At 42.0% G+C, this 19,380-nt stretch overlaps 1 protein-coding gene across 1 annotated transcript in view; it reads left to right on the top strand.

Moving 5' to 3' along the window:
- Positions 1–13,010, top strand: part of kcnh4a (potassium voltage-gated channel, subfamily H (eag-related), member 4a) — a 37,041-nt gene extending 24,031 nt beyond the window's left edge. The window contains exons 10-16 of the mRNA XM_072442296.1: positions 3,349–3,598; positions 5,153–5,367; positions 6,471–6,506; positions 7,550–7,851; positions 8,607–8,686; positions 9,129–9,205; positions 12,324–13,010. Coding sequence (XP_072298397.1) covers positions 3,349–3,598; positions 5,153–5,367; positions 6,471–6,506; positions 7,550–7,851; positions 8,607–8,686; positions 9,129–9,205; positions 12,324–13,010 — 1,647 coding nt within the window. The remainder of the gene's footprint in view (positions 1–3,348; positions 3,599–5,152; positions 5,368–6,470; positions 6,507–7,549; positions 7,852–8,606; positions 8,687–9,128; positions 9,206–12,323) is intronic.
- The last annotated feature ends 6,370 nt before the right edge of the window (positions 13,011–19,380 follow it).

The raw sequence follows: 19,380 nt of genomic DNA, 5'->3' as shown, positions 1-19,380 counted from the left end.
CTTCCGCTGCTCGCTTCGGTCACACCTTTGACACATATGAACTGGTACATTTCCCATCTCAATTCATAATCTCATTAACATTGCATGTAGTTATGTTGTAGCAGATAAAAAACTCTCTTAGTTAGTGCAAACAACTGTGGCAACAATATGCTATTGTGTTTCTTCAGCTACTGTCATGTCAATTGTACATTGTACATTATACATTATACATTTCATAACCTTTCATGTTGATCACTTATTTTCTTCCCTCTATATCCCATGTCTGTGTATGTTGATCGATTGTCCCGATTGTCCCGATTGTCCCGATTGTCCCGTCCATAATACAGGTGTTCAGCACCCATATTATCGTCATCGCTGTGATGATGATAACTGTTGATTCTTTTCCCAGAGTATGGTACTCTGCGCACCGTAGCCTCTGGCTCTCGTTCATCGTAGCAGAGTATAGTACTTTGCGTACTGTAGAATCTGTCTCCTCATCCATTGTAGCAAAGTATCGTACTCTACCGTAGACTCTGGACAAAACTCATACAAACAAAGTCCTGCGTCTTGTAGATTGCTTATGGATCTGGTGCTGTGTTGTCTGCTGCACCCATGATCTTGTCCTCCCCTGGTGAGGACAACACGGTGTGGCTCCGTCCACTTGGCTCGTCTCTGTAAACACCACATCTCCAACACGATCTCGCTGCGGTGATAAACAAAGTCTTTTCGACAGTTCAATGAATTTCCAACAATTCTCTTGTTTACAATATTAGTCGTAGTATGAGGAGGTTTAGAAGTAAAAGGAGATGTTGTAAGCATATTAGTAGTAGTATGAGGAGGTTTAGCAGTAAAAGGAGGTGTAGTAAGCATATTAGTAGTAGTATGAGGAGGTTTAGCAGTAAAAGGAGGTGTAGTAAGCATAGCAGTAGTAGTATGAGGAGGTTTAGAAGTAAAAGGAGGTGTAGTAAGCATATTAGTAGTAGTATGAGGAGGTTTAGCAGTAAAAGGAGGTGTAGTAAGCATATTAGTCGTAATATGAGGAGGTTTAGAAGTAAAAGGAGGTGTAGTAAGCATATTAGTCGTAGTATGAGGAGGTTTAGAAGTAAAAGGAGGTGTAGTAAGCATATTAGTAGTAGTATGAGGAGGTTTAGCAGTAAAAGGAGGTGTAGTAAGCATAGCAGTAGTAGTATGAGGAGGTTTAGAAGTAAAAGGAGGTGTAGTAAGCATATTAGTAGTAGTATGAGGAGGTTTAGCAGTAAAAGGAGGTGTAGTAAGCATAGCAGTAGTAGTATGAGGAGGTTTAGAAGTAAAAGGAGGTGTAGTAAGCATATTAGTAGTAGTATGAGGAGGTTTAGCAGTAAAAGGAGGTGTAGTAAGCATAGCAGTAGTAGTATGAGGAGGTTTAGAAGTAAAAGGAGGTGTAGTAAGCATATTAGTAGTAGTATGAGGAGGTTTAGCAGTAAAAGGAGGTGTAGTAAGCATAGCAGTAGTAGTATGAGGAGGTGTAGAAGTAATATGAGGTGTAGTAAGCATAATAGTAGCAGTATGAGGAGGCGTAGTAGTAGGAGGAGGTGTAGTAAACATAGTAGGAGGAGGTGTAGTAAACATAGTAGGAGGAGGTGTTGTAGGTGTAATAGTAGGAGGTTTAGTAAGCGTAGTAGTAGTAGTCGTCATACTATCAATAGTAGTAGTAGTGGTAGAGGAGGAGGGGGCATGGGGGGTTGTAAAATGCAGTCATATTAGTTGTTGATGCAGTTGTATCTGTCACTCAGTCAAGTACTAATAGTACTTCCAGTCTTGTACTATCCTTTCATCATGCAAATGTGTTGGACCAAGACTGTCATGAACGCAGTTGTTGAAGAGAAAAAGAAGTGGAGTCCGTCCTTCATCAAAGCTAAAGGAGTATTAGTAGTAGTAGTTGTAGTAGATACTATATCCTACTATTCACGATTCACTTCTAATAAGGAGGCAGTATACAAGTACCTGAATACAAGTTGGTTCTCAAGTTAGCCACACTTTTATTACATAGTACTTATCTATTGATTTAACTTTCACTTGCAATTAATATCCATTTTACGATTTTCAGGTTCAAGTTTTTGTAAAAGTTGAACTGGATTTTTATCTCTGCTCTTGAGAAGTTCGTTACGAGGCCTTAGTTACTCCTTTAGCCTAATTAGCCCTCTGAAAACCTTACATAACATTAAATTAAACCAAAAGCCCTGGATCAGACTCTACCACTTGTCATTCCATTGAACGTTTTCTGTGCTAAAATTATCATTCGGTGGAAAAAAGTGACACTTTTTGAAGCTTATGCGAGTTTCGTGACTGAAACGTGTCCCGGAATGTGGGTCACCTCGTCTCTAGAGTCTCACCCCAGTTCCACAAGTCAAGAATTAATAATCTGACCGTCGGAACAATGGGCGGAGCCACGACGGGCGCGGGAGACGTGACGGAGAGCTCCTCATCAGCACCCTGAATGGCACCTTTGGGTGTTAAGTGTTATAGATCTGCGCCAACACCACATAAATGTTACGCAATACGGGCTGACTTAATTTAACTGAATGAGCAAGAATAGACTAAGTTCAGTTTTGACAGAGTCAGATACGTTGAGATAAAGTCTTTCAAGTTTCATGCTAACATTGGTATTGGTTATGTGAATTTAAAAGGATTATTTTAAAGCTTTTTTAAGCATTGCTGAAATTCCTCTTTCTCTAAATCGTATCCAGCCTTTAATTCAGCTTAATCTAAAAGAGGGGTGGAAAGAAACATGTACAGTTAGATGGCTACAACGGTACTCAATTACGTAGTAGTAGTGTTTACAGAAATGTACTTCAGTCATGGAAAATACTACTCAAACTGCTGATTATTACTTTTTTGGGAATTTCAATAGCATTTTATTGCTGCATTTAATACAAAACGTGATAAATGAAACAGTTTAAAGTGGAATTAGGTTGTTTTAAACCACAATTCTCAGTTTGCCGAGCTCCGACCAATCAGAACGGGCGAGTTGTTCTGTGTGTTTATAGGTTTAGAAAGAAACGGCAACTGTGAGTTTGAAAAAAAAAGTACAATTACCCCAATAATCAATGTGAGAAGTTGTCATTTGTTACTTTTTAACCCTGAAAGAAAATCAACACACAATTATTACTTTTACTTCAGATTCAAATACTTATATTAAAGACTCCACTGACCATATTTACCTCTTGAGGCTGAGGTAAATATTTCCCAAAGGTATAAAGCCTTTAACATGATAGACAAGTGTAATAGATAAGAGGAATTTGCAACATAATCAATACAAATGAAAGTAACAATTACAAATAACTAAAGACATGAATAATCTTGGTAAAAGGCTTTTTTTCCTTTCCGCAGCTCCTCCACGACTTCCCAGACGAGCTGCGCGCCGACATCGCCATGCACCTGAACAAAGACATCCTGCAGCTGCCGGTGTTCGAGCGGGCCAGCAGGGGGTGCCTGCGCTCCCTGTCCCTCCACATCAAGACGTCCTTCTGTGCGCCGGGCGAGTACCTCATCCGCCACGGCGACGCGCTGCAGGCCAACTACTACGTGTGCTCCGGCTCCCTGGAGGTGCTCCGGGACGGCATGGTGCTCGCCATCCTGGGTGAGTCAAAGCCCGGAAGGGTGCGCCACCTGCTGGTCTACACGGAGATCTCTTGTTTGGAAGTGTTCGATTGTAATAAACGTATCCATTTCCAAACTCGGATACTGTATGTACTTTTATGTGTAATAACAGAAGAGAACAGAGACAGAAAACCTGACACAGAGAATAAAGAGACATAAACGCTAAGACAGTTAAATATAGGTCCCAGTTAGTCCAAAGTCTGTCAAATGGTATAGTGCAAATGTAATTGAAAGATAGTTCAATGCCTTAGGTGTAAAATTCCAAGCAACAAGCAACTGGTGGACCCCATGGAAGTAAAACGATGTGAGCCAAAGATGGCATTGTGTTTTGTTTGAATGGCCTGTGCTTAGCGGGACGGCGGCTAGAGCAGAGCGAGCGTGGGCTGAGAGCAGGGCCGGGGCCCCCATGTGTGATGTAGCCTCATTTTAGATTATGATGTCATGACTTTTGTAAGCGTTATGCAATGAAAAAAGGGAAATTAATTCTGAATCTAGCCAGTACCACTAGTATGATGACTAATGCCAGAGACAGAGACTATTGACTAACCTATGTTGAATTAATCCATATAATGAGCCTGTGATTTTGCTTGTCCAACTATTTTATTTTTTTAAAGTTAAGGTTGTGAAAACAGAGGAATTCCTTCCAAATCTGACCTTTGTGAAAGCCGTGGGCCCCTGTCAGCCAAGCACAGGCAGTTCAATGAGGGATTGGGCACCAACAAAGTGGGAGTGGACACCAACAAAGAGGGAGTGGGCACCAACAAAGTGGGAGTGGACACCAACAAAGTGGGAGTGGACACCAACAAAGAGGGAGTGGGCACCAACAAAGTGGGAGTGGACACCAACAAAGAGGGAGTGGGCACCAACAAAGAGGGAGTGGACACCAACAAAGTGGGCGTGGGCACCAACAAAGAGGGAGTGGGCACCAACAAAGAGGGCGTGGGCACCAACAAAGAGGGAGTGGACACCAACAAAGTGGGCGTGGGCACCAACAAAGAGGGAGTGGACACCAACAAAGAGGGAGTGGACACCAACAAAGAGGGCGTGGGCACCAACAAAGAGGGAGTGGGCACCAACAAAGTGGGCGTGGGCACCAACAAAGAGGGCGTGGGCACCAACAAAGAGGGAGTGGGCACCAACAAAGTGGGCGTGCCTTATCATGCAGACCCCTTTGTCCTCTTTGAAGTTAATTGACTAAATATGTGTTTTGAGTGTTTTGATGAGGTTTGGCAAATATTATTGCCTCATTTGATTATTGATCCAATAAAGTATTATGTTACTCATATTTGCAATACTAGTGATCCCACACCAAGTAATACTACAGCAAGTATCACAATATTGATATGTACCATTTTGTGTTTTGTTTAATTTTTTCATTTCATCCATATCCAACAATAAAAATAACTGATGTTTTACTTCTAAAAATGCATTGGAACGTCAAAATAATTGCACCTTGGTGCAGAGTAATCATCTTCATCATTGTTATCAGTATTGCATGGCGAAGTACTGACCCCTCGTCTCCCCTCGTGCCCAGGGAAAGGCGACCTGATTGGGGCGGACCTCCCGGAGCAGGAGCAGGTGATCAAGACCAACGCGGACGTGAAAGCCCTGACGTACTGTGACCTGCAGTACATCAGCGTGAGGGCCCTGAGGGACGTGCTCAGGCTGTACCCGGAGTACGGCAACCGCTTCAGCTCCGACATCCACCACAACCTCACCTACAACCTGAGAGCGCCGGCCAACACGGAGGTGAGACGCCATCAGCACAGGGGACAGGGGCGTGGGACAGGGGGGCCTAAAGGGTAGGAGGAAGGGGGCCCCAAAATGCCATTAATCTACATTACGGGTTTTACTGTGTACTATGTAGTTTAAGTGTGTCAATATAGTGACTTTAGTGTGTTTATTTTATGTTGTCACGATAACACGGTGTGATAATCTATTCCAGAAAATACACACAATAAAATTAAACCGCTGTATGTCACGGGCAAATACTAAACCCTTTTTCTAAACGTGCAATATTGTTAGCCCGAGCTGTAATAAAGAAAGAAAGAATATAGCTGAATTAAACACTTGGTCGGTTCGTATTTGCGAATAATAGTCCGTGGAGTTACTGACCAGGAAGCCGTTTATTACCGTATTTTCCGGACTATAAGTCACTCAAGCAACAACAAAAAAAGCATAATAGAGAAAAAAAAAAACATATATAAGTCACATTTTTGGGGGAAATTTATTTGATAACATGCTAACAAGTTTACCAAAGCATTAGTATTACCCCAAATCACTAAATCTATTGTATTCTTCTTCCTCTGTGTCACTTCTAAACAACTCCACAAACTCCAGAGGTAGAGGCTTCAACGCTTACGACCATTTTCTTTGGTCGTAAGCGTTAAATGTAGGACAGTGCAGTATTACTCAAACGTGAATCAATCAAAATACTACTCCGAGAAAGATAATGATTATAACATTGTTTGAAGCTCAAAGTCTATTTTACACTGTCGCCTTTAAAGCAACTTTGTGTAACTTTCTGGAGGTGGAAAAGTAGCGTGCGTGAGTCCATGGAAATAGAAAGTTAAACCCAACATTCTCCATGGAGATAGACACATTGTTTGCTATTCTGTGGCATATTAAACCGCCAACAGAACAACATTTCCATGGAAACAGGCAAGAAGAGACTCCCCCAGGCCAAGCACGTCAGGTTTGTGGAGATGCAAGCACGCTCGGGGTGAGACCAAAATGAAAGCAGTGCAGTTACGCTTCCGATGAGGAGCCGCGTTTAAACAAAGAGTTCTTTTGTGTAATTAAAATTCCCACACTGTGTCTAAAGATAGTCCACTGCTCTTCTGTTTCTCCAGGGAGGCAGGTTTCCATGGTCACAGCAGGTGTCTCAGGTACGTGCGGCGCGAGAGGATGTTTATTCAGACTGAGCTGGTTTGCACAAGGCGAGGAAATGAACTCAACTTTCACTGCTGAACAATAAAACAGTGAAAATCAGAAAAGTTCAGGTTACTGAAAATGTTCCAGTGTAAAAAATAACAGAGCATTAATTGACCCTCTAAAATCCTACACCGACAGAATGTTCAAACTGTTCTCTATTCTAATTCAAAGTCTTAAGTCATAATTGGATCATAGGTAGGTAGTTTCATTTTCTGTAACAAAGGGGGAAAATATAATTGCATTTGAGCTTTATAAATTGTGTTGTGTCCTTAGGCAACACATGTCACCCACATCGTCTAGAATGAATCTGATTACTTTGTACTTCTGTTAAACAGCCTCCGACAGGTTGGACTCATTTAACTAAAATGCAGTTAAGTTTTGTAAATTTAAAATTTGGCCATTTATTTAATTTTTTTTTTTTTTTAAATATCCCAGAGTAGCAAATTTGTTTGTCTTTTAATTTCACTTCCTGTTTGTAAATGATGACATCATACTTGGAAGTAACCTAGCAAACACTGGGCAAAAACTCATCTGATGTCACTTTTTTTTCATTTGTCAAAAAAAAATAAAAAATGAGAGCACCTTTTTTATTTTACTTTGTCCAATTATGTTTAGAAAGCCAAAAAAGTAGTTTATTTTGTGCCATTCATGCAGACGCTTTATCTAGAATGAGTGTCCCTGGTGTGATGTCATTTTCTACAGATTTTTCAAAATTTTCTCCACAAACACCTGCTTGATTGGTTTAAAACTATCATTCATATGTACAACAGGTATAAATACACCAAATAAAGTCAAAATTTGAAAATCATTGTCATAGGCCCTTAAGCGCTATTATTTTGTGTTTCAAGCAACTTATTTGTCGACTACATAATGCTGCACTACATCACTTTTCTGTGGCGTTTCAAATGTTGTTGTGATGAAATTGACATGAATATTTTGGGAACTACCCTCTGTCATTCCCGCCTGTTCATAACCGTGTCGTTGTATTTCCCGACAGGCGCACGATCCGCCCTTCGTCATCGAGGCCTGCGACGAGGACTCGGAGCAGAGGAGCGCGGCCCTGCTGAAAGGCGTGGGCAGCCCCGTTCGCCAGGCCCGCTACAGCACTCTTTTGGGGGCGGAGCTACACCAGAACCCTGCCCTCCGCCTCTGCAGGTCCCCGGTCCAGGGCAGAGGCTGTAGTCCGATTCCCCAAACCTTTGAAGAGCTGTCTCCTCTGGACAAAGACACTGTTTATCGACCGTCGAAGCTGCTGATGCCGACTCTGCCCTGTGCCAGCCCCCTCAACCTCAGCCCCAGGTCATTTTATTGTTTTGTTTATGGTTTGACTCTAAGGTTTTGTTGTCCAATCCATCAAAATTAATTAAACTAAAAAACCAAAACTTTAATATTAGAAGCAGGTCCACTGACTTCCTGTTCAAAACTGCAGAACCGGTGGGCTTTAAGGAGGAACCATAGTAACAAGCAGATTTTCATATTGTTGTTTGATATTTATTTATTGTATTAATGATTGTATTTTTTTCAATTGTATTTTATTATATTTTATTCATTTATTATTTTTAAATGGCTGCACAACAAACAACAAATCACTATGTTTTTACCCTTTTTTGTTGTCTTTTTGTTGTATTTTTTGTTGTCTCTTTTTGTATTTTTTTGTCTTTGTTTTTTTATTGTCTCTTTTTTGTTGTCTCTTTGTAGTCTTTTTTTTGTCTTTTTTGTTGTCTTTTTGTTATCTCTTTTTTGTTGTCTCTTTGTAGTCTTTTTTGTCTGTGTCTTTTTTGTTCTCTTTTTGTTGTCTCTTTTTTGTTGTCTCTGAAGTCTTTTTTGTTCTCTTTTGTTGTCTTTTTTTGTCTTTGTCTTTTTTGTTGTTTCTTTTTTGTCTTTGTCTTTTTTCTGTCTTTATTGTTGTCTTTTTGTTGTATCTTTTTTGTGTCTCTTTTTTGTTTGTTATTGTCATTGTTTGTTTGTCTCACCAAAATATTGATATCAAAAAAGAAAAAGAAGACCTGAGTTGTTCTTGATGACATGTATTGAAGGTTTTGTTGACGTTGCAGAGTGGTGGACGGGATAGAAGACAACGGCCACGCCTTTCAATTTAACACGGAACTGAGGGAAACGCGCTCAAATTCAACAGGTAAATCCTTTAAGATATAAAAGTGCATTACAGCCATTGTCTGCCGAGGTTATTTTCAACATTATGACGAGTTCTGTCTCTAAAATGTGCGCTGTGGTGGAGGGTCAGTCGCCTGCTCTGTGTCGCTATGGAAACGGCGTTGCTTTGAATGTTCCGCCGTGTGGCATTAAACGTTCCTATCTTGCATTTATTTAATTAGATGCATCTTTATAGCTCAAATAACCTTGCTTGTTGTTGTTGTTGTTGTTGTTGTTTTATGGCGGTTGGCATCCAAGTGTTGCATTACCGTGCTTATTCTTTGCTGCTTGACAAGTTTCGCGCCAAACTTTGAAAGTGACAACATCTCCATGGAGACGAGCAGGGGGCGGGGACGAGCAGGGGGCGGACCCTCTGCGTGAACCTTAATTTGACAGTTTTCTTTTCTCAAATGATGCTTGTTCAGGCCCTCTGGAGGTGAACACGGGCCTGCTGCTGGAGACCGAGGAAGTCAGGCAGGACATCAGCAAACTCAGCAAAGAGGTGAGAGAGAGAATAAATGTGAACAATAATATTTATCTATTTATTTATTTTATTTTATTTATAGTTATTTATAGTTATATATATATATTTTTTTATTTATTTAATTTTTTTTTAGTTTAGTCAGTTCTATTTAGTTATTTATTTATTCTTAGTTAGTTACTTTTATTTAGTTTTTTAGTTATTTTTATTTAGTTATTTTTATTTAGTTATTTTTATTTAGTTACTATTTTTTTTTTTTTCTGATGCCACTCCCTTATTTTCAAATTTTACTTCTTTACTTTACTTGCCTTATGTTGCCTTGTTTTGTTTTTTCCCTTCTGTTGTTGTTGTTGTTGTTGTTGTTGTTGTGTCCAATAAAAAAATTGCAAAAAAACATCAACAATGAATAATATTAACGACAATAGTAGAAAAATATAGCCGCAAGCGGCAATGATCGGCCCTCGCCACGCCGCCGCCACGCCGCAAGAGGAGGGGGCGCTAACGCGCCCCAATTGTCCTTTTATTACATCTACTGCTGAATCTGTGACGCTGTCACATCTTCTCCCCTTTGTTTTACCATCAAAAAGCAATTTTATTTTGAATTCTTGGCAAAATGTGCGGCTTTGCCGCACAGACACCGTGACTCATAGAATAAAAATGTGGATAACTTTTGATGGTCCACCCCTGAAGATGAGTCTCACCAAATTTCAGGTTAATATGTCTTAACGCCCTAAGAGGAGTTTGTGAAAGTCTAAAGTGTAAACATGTTCTGGCAATTTCCCCATTGGAATAACATGGAAGGTTTCGGTCATCGTTACAGCAAAGCCATAACAATTATGACATGGGTCTCATTGACTTTTTTGATGGGGATGCCAAAATTGAGTTGTGTGTCAAATTTCATATAATTTCGCAAAACTAAATATTTAACCTCCATATAAAATCTGTAGGGGGCGCTGTGGCTCCAAATTAATTTATTTCACTTCAAGTAGGTTTAGGGCAAAGAGTTTAACAACTGATTCTAATTTGACGCAATTCGGACTTTATCTGCGCAAACGGCAGAAATGTTAAATTTGGGAGATTTCTGAAATTCTTGCTACAGTTTGCGGCTTCGCCGCACAGAGACAGTGAGAGGTATCAATGTAATTTGAATAACTTTTGATGTCCCACTCCTCAGTAGCATTTTCACCAAATTTCAGCTTTTTAGGGCAACCGCCCTGGGAGGAGTTCGTAAAAGTACGACGTTTGGAAAAACTCCGAAGTCATGTGTAGCCATTTTTGAAGCAATATGGCCGACATTTGGTTGGGCGGACGGCATTGCCGTAGTAATATTTTTTACTTCTCTTGTCACCATCTACCTCTGCGCCAAATTTCATGATTCTACGATCAGATTTTTTTTGGGTCATTTCCCATCTCTCAATGCATTTTTGGTACATTTGGGGGCGCTGACGCGCCAATTTTTTAAATTTTAGAAAAAAAAAATAGCCAGAATGTAGAGAGGCACGATTTTTAGAGGTGTGCTAATTTTTGTGACTTTTCGTCAATGTTCACTGGGTGAAAAATAGGGGGGTTGGTCCCGAGAAGAAGAAGAAAGAAAGAAAGAATAATATTCCGATGCGAAAACAATGTTTCCCATTCATCAAATATCATAAACTATACATTTTCGGAAAGCGCTCGCGCTTTCCTACCTCATGGTGTAGGTCCCTGGTCACTGACGGGTACTTTCGATAATTTTGAGTGGGCTCCGCCCACTTTGTGTTTTTGGGCCTCTATACAGTAATAATGTTAAATTTTTGCATTACATGCTTATATGCACGGAACATGCAAGAGATGGGGAACGTATTCGTGAGCTACTTAGCGCAAATGAGTGCTTTATATGGGGATGACGACCGCGAAGAGGTCGTCATCCCAATGTAAAGTGCTCGTTTAGTGCGAACTTTAGCACGGGCTTCGCCCGTTTACAACGGTAATGTTCCATTTTCCTACAACTAATTAGTATGCACGGGGCGTGCATGAGTGGAGGAGTGTGTTAGTGAGTGTTTGGAAGTGGGCGAGCGCTTCGCGCTCGATTTCGTGCGCACTACGTGCGCACTTTCGCAGCCGTGCTTCGCACGGCCTTACAAGACTAATAGGCCTCTCGCCAGCTTGTGGCGCTCGGGCCTAAATATATCAAATGGGGTATGCATAATAATGCATAATGCATAAACGTGTGCGTTTATAAGAGATCTTCTACTGAGAGTGTTTTTCAGACTTCCTATAAGTGATCTGTTCTTTTCCTCTGTATCTACCTCTGTATCTACCTGCGTTGCAACAATGAAATTTCCCCATGTGGGACAATAAAGGATTATCTTATCTTATCTTATAAAATAAAAATATTACTAGTAAAATAAAAATAGACTAAATACAAATATTTCCATGTGCATTTATGCTGACTAGTATCTGTGTATCTCCAGTGTTTGGGAAGTAACAAAATACATAAGCGTCTTCATAATATTATATTTTCAAACTCGATTTCGATACAGACGAACAGGCTCGATGCTTGATTTTGACACCACAATCATAATCTTATCAATCAATCAATCATAATTTTAAACAACGCTCTCTTCTCGACAGTAGAATGTAAAATAATGTTTATGTTAGAATGTCTTTTTCTAGTGCTGATATTGTTTTAAAACTGTTCAGCAATAGTACAATTTGGATTTTTTGTACCAATACTTGTTCAAATGAGTATCTAGTTTCAAAACTAGTTTTGGTATTGATTAGTATGATTTTTTGATACATTTGACAACTTTACTACCATAAATACATATTCTGAATACTAATTTTGACTTTTGAGTCACTCAGAATACTGTTAATTTCCTAGAATCAAAGGAATACATTGTGATACTTCATCATGCAAAATTAGCTTCAAACAGCACGCTATTAGTGAGCAAAATAAAAAACACTGCTCTTGTGGTGAATGTGCGTGCAATTTTACTTTACTGTTTTTATAGATATATTATGACGCTCCTCAACGTGAAAGTATTTCGAGTACTCAGAATGCAGTGTTCTTTCCGGACCGTGTTACAGATTAGGTTTTATCCAGGGTCCTATTACTGAGCTCGGTTCACGACACAACATGATGCTAACTTTTCATTTCCAGGTGAATAATCTGAACCAGGAAGTGTCCAAACTGGCCAAAGAGCTGCAGAGCATCATGCACTTCCTCCAGTCCCATGCCACCAGTCTCCACCGCCCCGCCCCCGACCTCACCTCCCCCCTGAGCATCTCCACTGGCCTCCACCTCCACCGCGACGCCATCCCGCACCCCGCCCGGACCGCGTGGCCCTGCTCCGGCCTCCCGACCCGACAAAACCTGCCGGCATCGCCCTGCGCGTGCCGCAGCAACAACCGGGACGTCGTGAGGGCGTTTCCCTCGCTGGCTCCGGGCGCGCCGTACGGACACGCCGGGCCGTCCCTGCTCGGGCTTTACTCGCCGCAGGTCGTTTACTGCAGCGCGACGATCCCAACGATGAGCTCCTCCCGGCCCACGTGTTCGCCCGGCAACCGCTCGCCGCTGACCATCAACGCGGACGCCGTTCAGGGGTCGCAAACGCCCATTCACTCGTCGTTCACGCCCACGGGGCAACCGCACATCCACACCGCGTTCAGCCCCCTGAACTCGGCGGGGGCGACGTGGACGAGGAACAGCCAGGGGGCGCCGGCGAGGCAAAACAATCTAGGTTTGCTTCTGGGACTCACGACCGACAGAGAATGTGGAGAGGTGGGCGCGAGCGATGGGGGCGGAGCCGATGACGGGCAGATTGTACTTTTGTCAAACATTGCGTGATAAATGATGATGAATGTATTATGGCCGGGACTCTGCGTTATTTACTGATTTTGTTTTACTGATTTTGGCTAATATTTTTGACTTTTTGTCCATTTCATTGTTTTATAGTTTATTTACTGTATATTTACTCCTTTGATCATGATTTACGAGGCCTATATCTAGAGGTGGGAGATGTATTGTTCAAGATATTATACATTAACCTATTGAGCAGATTGTCTGAAATTAAAACTGTTAAAAACCAACTTCAATATGAAACAGAAACGTCCAGTGTAATCTCCCAAACACGGGTAATATATATACGGGTGATATTTCTGCTATTTTCCGAGTCATTTTCTGGTTCATTCATGTTTTGTGCTCAACCGAGATGTTTACAGACGCTTGCGGTGTAAAAATATATGGTCAAGATAGTCAAAAAACATCAATAAGACGGATCTTCGTTGTTTAATCCTTACTATGACGGGTTTTTACGATTTTTTTATTTGGACTTTATTTGGTGTATTTTTACCTATTAAATTATAGTTTTACACCAATCGAGCAGGTATTTGTGGAGAAAACGTTGGAAAATCGGTGGAAAATAACAGGAAGTGACATCACACCAGGGACACTCAGTCCAGTCAAATATTATCCATAATTTACACAAAGAAACAATTTTTTCGTCTCTCTCAACAGGAATTCAACCAAATAAAGTCGCTCTCATATATTTCTATTTGTCAAATAAAAGAAATTGTGACGTTACATGAGTTTTTTCAGCGTTTGCTGGGTATTTTCCTAGTGTGATGTCATCGATTACAAACAGGAAGTGAAATTATAAACCTAAAAATGTGCTTTTCTGTGAGAAAATTTTTATATTTTTTTGCAAAATTCTAAATATATTTATCTTAACTGCATTTTAATGACCTGTAGGGGCATTTTAACTTCCCTAAGATACAATTGGTGCTTAATGAGAGTAAAAGTACTAAATGAAATTGCCAAAATAGACATGACAACACAACAAACAATTATGTAGATGTGTCACGATGTCAAAATAAGATATTGTTTTTTTTTTATCACATCTTTTTTCCAAACACTGTATGAAATATTAAATTTTCTGCAACACATTGACGCAACAATGAACAAGTGAATGTGGTGCACTAGCGCTCTCTAGTGGGAAAATCTCAAATGTATTTCTTTAAATGGAAAATATAAGCTGGACTTTGATGACCTTTTTATATGACACTGTAATAAACGTTGAATTTTACTTAAAGTTTCATGGATGATTTAAAATGTTCTCTTGTACTTGTGTGGGACGAGTTAGTTCAATAGTCGAACCTGGGACTATGGAGGAGCAGAGTGGTTTTCGTCCCGGTCGTGGAACACTGGACCAGCTCCATACCCTCCATCGGGTGCTCGAGGGTTCATGGGAGTTTGCCCAACCTGTCCACATGTGCTTTGTGGATCTGGAGAAGGCTTTCGACCGTGTCCCTCGGGGTGTCCTTTGGGGGGTGCTCCGGGAGTACGGGGTCCGGGGCCCTTTGCTCAGGGCTGTCCGGTCCCTGTATGACCGGAGCAGGAGCTGTGTTCACATTGCCGGCAGTAAGTCAGACCTGTTCCCAGTGCATGTTGGACTCCGCCAGGGCTGCCCTTTGTCACCGGTTCTGTTCATAATTTTTATGGACAGAATTTCTAGGCACAGTCAGGGGTCGGAGGGTGTCCGGTTTGGGGACCACAGGATCTCATCTCTGCTGTTTGCAGACGATGTTGTCCTGATGGCTCCATCAAACCCGGACCTGCAGCATGCACTGGGACGGTTTGCAGCCGAGTGTGAAGCTGGCTGGGATGAGAATCAGCACCTCCAAATCCGAGGCCATGGTTCTCGACCGGAAAAAGGTGGCTTGCCCTCTTCAGGTGGGTGGGGAGTCCTTGCCCCAAGTGGAGGAGTTCAAGTATCTCGGGGTCTTGTTCGCGAGTGAGGGAAGGATGGAGCGTGAGATCGACAGGCGGATCGTTGTGGTAAAGAGGGAGCTGAGCCGAAAGGCAAAGCTCTCTATTTACCGGTCGGTCTACGTTCCTACCCTCACCTATGGTCATGAGCTTTGGGTAATGACCCAAAGGACAAGATTGCAGATACAAGCGGTCGAAATGAGTTTCCTCCGCCGGGTGGCTGGGCGCTCCCTTAGAGATAGGGTGAAGAGCTCGGCCACACGGGGGGAGCTCGGAGTAGAGCCGCTGCTCCTCCACGTCGAGAGGAGCCAGCTCAGGTGGCTCGGGCATCTGTTCCAGATTCTCCTGAGCGCCTATTTTGGATCTTCTTCTGTATCTACCTCTGTATCTACCTGCGTTGCACCAATGAAATTTCCCCATGTGGGACAATAAAGGAATATCTTATCTTATCTTATTTTATTATACATTTTTTACATTTATTTTTTGAAAAAAAAAAAAAAAAACACAACAGCAGCATTTTCCTCAAAAAAGGGAAAAAAAGAAGGATGTAACTTATTTACAATTTTACAAGTTTTGGATTCTCTTCTATTTATTTTTTTTTAATTTTTTATAGGAATAGGAATAGGAAAAGGCCACACATACACAAACTTTTTATTTACAGTTTTTTTTTGGATTCACATTCAATGTAATAAGTAATTGTCATGGTTACCGTCTGTCTGGTGATGTCTAGTTTTACTCACGGTGTTTCTGTCTCTGCCCCTCTTCGTTTCCCCCCTCCCTTCTTGTTCTCCTCCCTGGTTACCGCCCCCTTGTCTCCCTGGTTACCGCCCCTTTGTCTCTCAGGCTCCTCACACCTGTGAGTGGGTTCACAGCTGTATCTGATTGTTCATCACTGGGGGTAGTATATAAGTGTGTGTGTTTCTTTGTTCTGGGTGAGATTGTCTGTATTTGCCCTGTTAGTCCCAGCAGTCGAGCGGTCTTGCTCCTGATAACTTTTTGACTTTAGACTCTGATTCCTGCCTGTCCCTTGTGATACCTGTTTGTCGTGTCGACTCTGGACTGTCCTGAGACTACCCTCTTCTGCCTGATCCCCTGTCAACGCTGTCCTGCCTGTGTACTGAAACTGGAACAGACCTGACTACGCCTCTCGTCTACCCTCCGACACCGCGGTTGCTGACGCTGCCCACCGCTGGAAATATCTTTTTGTTTTTTGTAGTTTTCTGTTTGTATCTCATTAAAGACTCTTTATTCATCCCCTGTTTCCAGCCCTGTAAATTGGCTCCGTTCTGCCGTTCGTGACAATAAATTGAAAGGAGTTCAAACTCAAAGCATTGGATCCTTTTACTTCGTCAAACGTTCTATAAATCTGACAATTAGAGTGAATAAGACAGCTGAGGCCAAAACGCTCACGCTGCAGGTCTTTGCGCTCATTTCAGATTCTCATTTAGCTAACAAAGCACGTTAGCATTAGCAACAGCCGTTTCCTGTTTATCGCCGTGCGGCACTCGCTTTGTCAAGACCATGACAAAATATGATATTTCCAGGTCATAATGCGTCTAACATGATCCAAAGTCAAAGCATGACATAAAGAGAGGTTCAAACTCAGAGGCTTTGCAGAGAAGTCAAAGAAATGTTAGAAACTGTTCTTGTTCAAGCTAGCTTTAGCCACGCCCCTCACACACACACAAACTTGGAATTACTAAACGTCTTTTTGCAAATTGCTGAAATCGGCCTCAGGAGTAAAAGGATTAATTCAGGTGCTAGGGGATGTTTTTGAGGAGAACACGACATAAGCACTGGTTCAAGGCTCAAACGATGGTTCACGTTGCAAATAAGATGTGACTCAAGAACGCAACAGGACAGACCCAAGACTTTAAGAGGCAAATGCTGATATTTTATCTTTGTCACACTTTCTAGCTTTCTAGCCTTGCTGCCGTTGTCTGTCAGGCGTTTGAAAGGTTCACCCGTTTCATTCCTGTCTTTTTCAATAAAAAAATAAATAAAAATGCTGTTTTATTCCATGCATTTGAAAAACTCATTCACACTGTCATGAATAAAATCAGATCTTTGTCACATTTGGACAAGAAAAAAATACAAAATTGTATTCTTCACAGTGTTCTGATGCATATTTTTTATTTATTCATTTTTCAAACTTTTAAGCACGTTAAAAAGAGCACCTTAAACATGTAGTATGATAGAAATACAAAGGAAATAAATTAAAACATATGAATTATACGAATATATGTAAACTATTAAACAGAACACTAACTAACCCTAACCCTAACCCAATTTAAGTAAGTTCTAATTACAGCTTCATTAAAGGTGCCATAACATGCTTTTTTTCACGTTTCGTAGTCTATCCTAAGTGTATATGTCGTGGCTACGTTAGGGCTATGATGTTTAGGTGGATGTCTTCCACATGAATTCCAATTTATGGGTTAAATGAATAATTATTGACTGTATTAGTTTCCAACAACGCCACCCTGGATTGGTGCCAGGGACACATACACAAGTAAGGCAAGCGCAAATTCTTTGAGTGGACCAGGAGACTCAGATATAGGAAAGCAGTTCACAATTTATTAAATCTAAAGACAGGATAAATGAAACATTGGTATTTTTTAATAATAAAACTACTACTACTCTCATTCACACATTCACACCTCTAAAACAGTAGACACATTTAAACAATTCACCGAAATAACAAAAGTAAAATAAAACAGCAGCCCAGATTGTCCCTTAAGGCACTTAGCCCAATTACCCTACCAGGAGGTGGCGCTGGTCCTTAGCAGCAGGCCTGGGACCCGGTACGGTCCCACAGTCCAGCTGGGGGCCAGAGCCGACACTCGAAAACTCCAAACGTTGATATGTTACAGTCTGTCAATGTAGAAAGGGGCCGGTGCGAACGTGCCCAAACCCACCAAGGGCACTTGGAGGGAAGTTCTGGGTTTGGGGTCGGAGGAGAGACGTTCTGGGTCGGAGGAGAGACGTTCTGGGTCGGAGGAGAGACCCGCGGGGTTACCAATCCTATAATGTACAATATTTTGGGAAATTAACTCTCAGATGGATGTCCAGAATCGTGCGCAACAAGCGAGGGAGAGAGGAAAAGAGATACATACCGGTGCTCGAATCTGTGCACTATGCGCGCCGCGGCTGGGAGGAATCCCGGCGCACAAAGCCTGCACGTAACGTCACGCACTACAAACGGTGCTAAATTAGAGCAATATAAATATAAATATAATATAATAATATAAATCTATGGAAGAGACAGCTTACCGGGGCGTTAAACCTGGGGAGCGTGCGGCACGAGTCATACAAGGTTTGAGCAGGGTTTGGTGAGCGCACGATGCGCAAACCAACCTGGTTAACACGCTGGTGTGATCGCTGGCTTTAAGCCTAAACTTTGGGGTGTTTTTGGGGCGATCAGTGCGAATGCTCCGGTTCTCGTGCCGCTTGCATTGCTCCCAGGTGGCGGGTGACGTCAGAGGCGAGAAGGGCCAGCGCAGGTGAGGAAGCCTCCTTTTAAAGGCCCAGGTCACAGGCCACAGGCTGTCAGGGGTTATGAGGGCCTACTGCCACATATAATTGATAATAATAAGGGTTGTGCAACACCCTTAACATAATAGTTAAGAAATATCACCCAGACCTTGGACCCCCTCACCAACCCGGAAATGCAAACGGCTTGGTTTGATATTCGCCCCCACCCTTGTGAAGAGCGATCTGGCTCCCCCGCCCAACCCGTGACGTAGTCTCAGAGCGCGTGTGTGCCCCGCCCACCCGTGACGTAGCCCCACAGCTGTCTGCTTTAAGCTCCGCGGAGCAGTGCGGAGTGAGTCAGAGAGTCTACTTTGAGACTGAATAAAAACATGTTGATTCTACAGCGTGCACAGAACAGATATATCTATAGATCTATATCTATAGATATATATAAAAGTCTTATGTCCATCGCGCTCTTATTTCCTGGTTTTTCGGTATCGGATAGAACTTCTCTCCCTTTATTTTCCCGGTTGCTGCATCAACTGCCACATAAACCTTCACCATTGTGATAATAGTAAAGAGTGCGATATCATTAATGACGTTTTGGGCCTCTTTGAGCCGTGTTTCGTCGGAAATCGAAGCAGAAAAACTCCGGGCGGGAGGCGGCAGGCAGAAGGCGAGAGGGGAGAGGGGGAGGGGGGATGATGACGCGTGCCTGTGATTATGACGCGGTCCTGTGAACACCGCCTGTCAGTTTGGAGATTCGAGGAAAGGAGATGGTCTGTAATATAGCTAAACACTGCGGGAATCAATCAAAAAAACACTCTGGGTACATATATGAAGCACAAATAGTAATGTAAGAAGGTTAAAAGCTCTGAAAAGTCGATTTTGCATGTTATGGGACCTTTAAGTAATTTAACGTTAACCATTTATCACGACTAGAGGGCGGCCTTTCCCCACGGCGAAGTGAACGCGC

The sequence above is a fragment of the Eucyclogobius newberryi genome, unplaced genomic scaffold (genome assembly GCF_026437365.1).
Source record: "Eucyclogobius newberryi isolate DKJ021-1_F unplaced genomic scaffold, fEucNew1.0.hap1 SCAF_13, whole genome shotgun sequence".
NCBI classification, from domain to species: Eukaryota; Metazoa; Chordata; class Actinopteri; order Gobiiformes; family Gobiidae; genus Eucyclogobius; species Eucyclogobius newberryi.
This window is presented reverse-complemented; position numbering and strand designations above follow the sequence as displayed.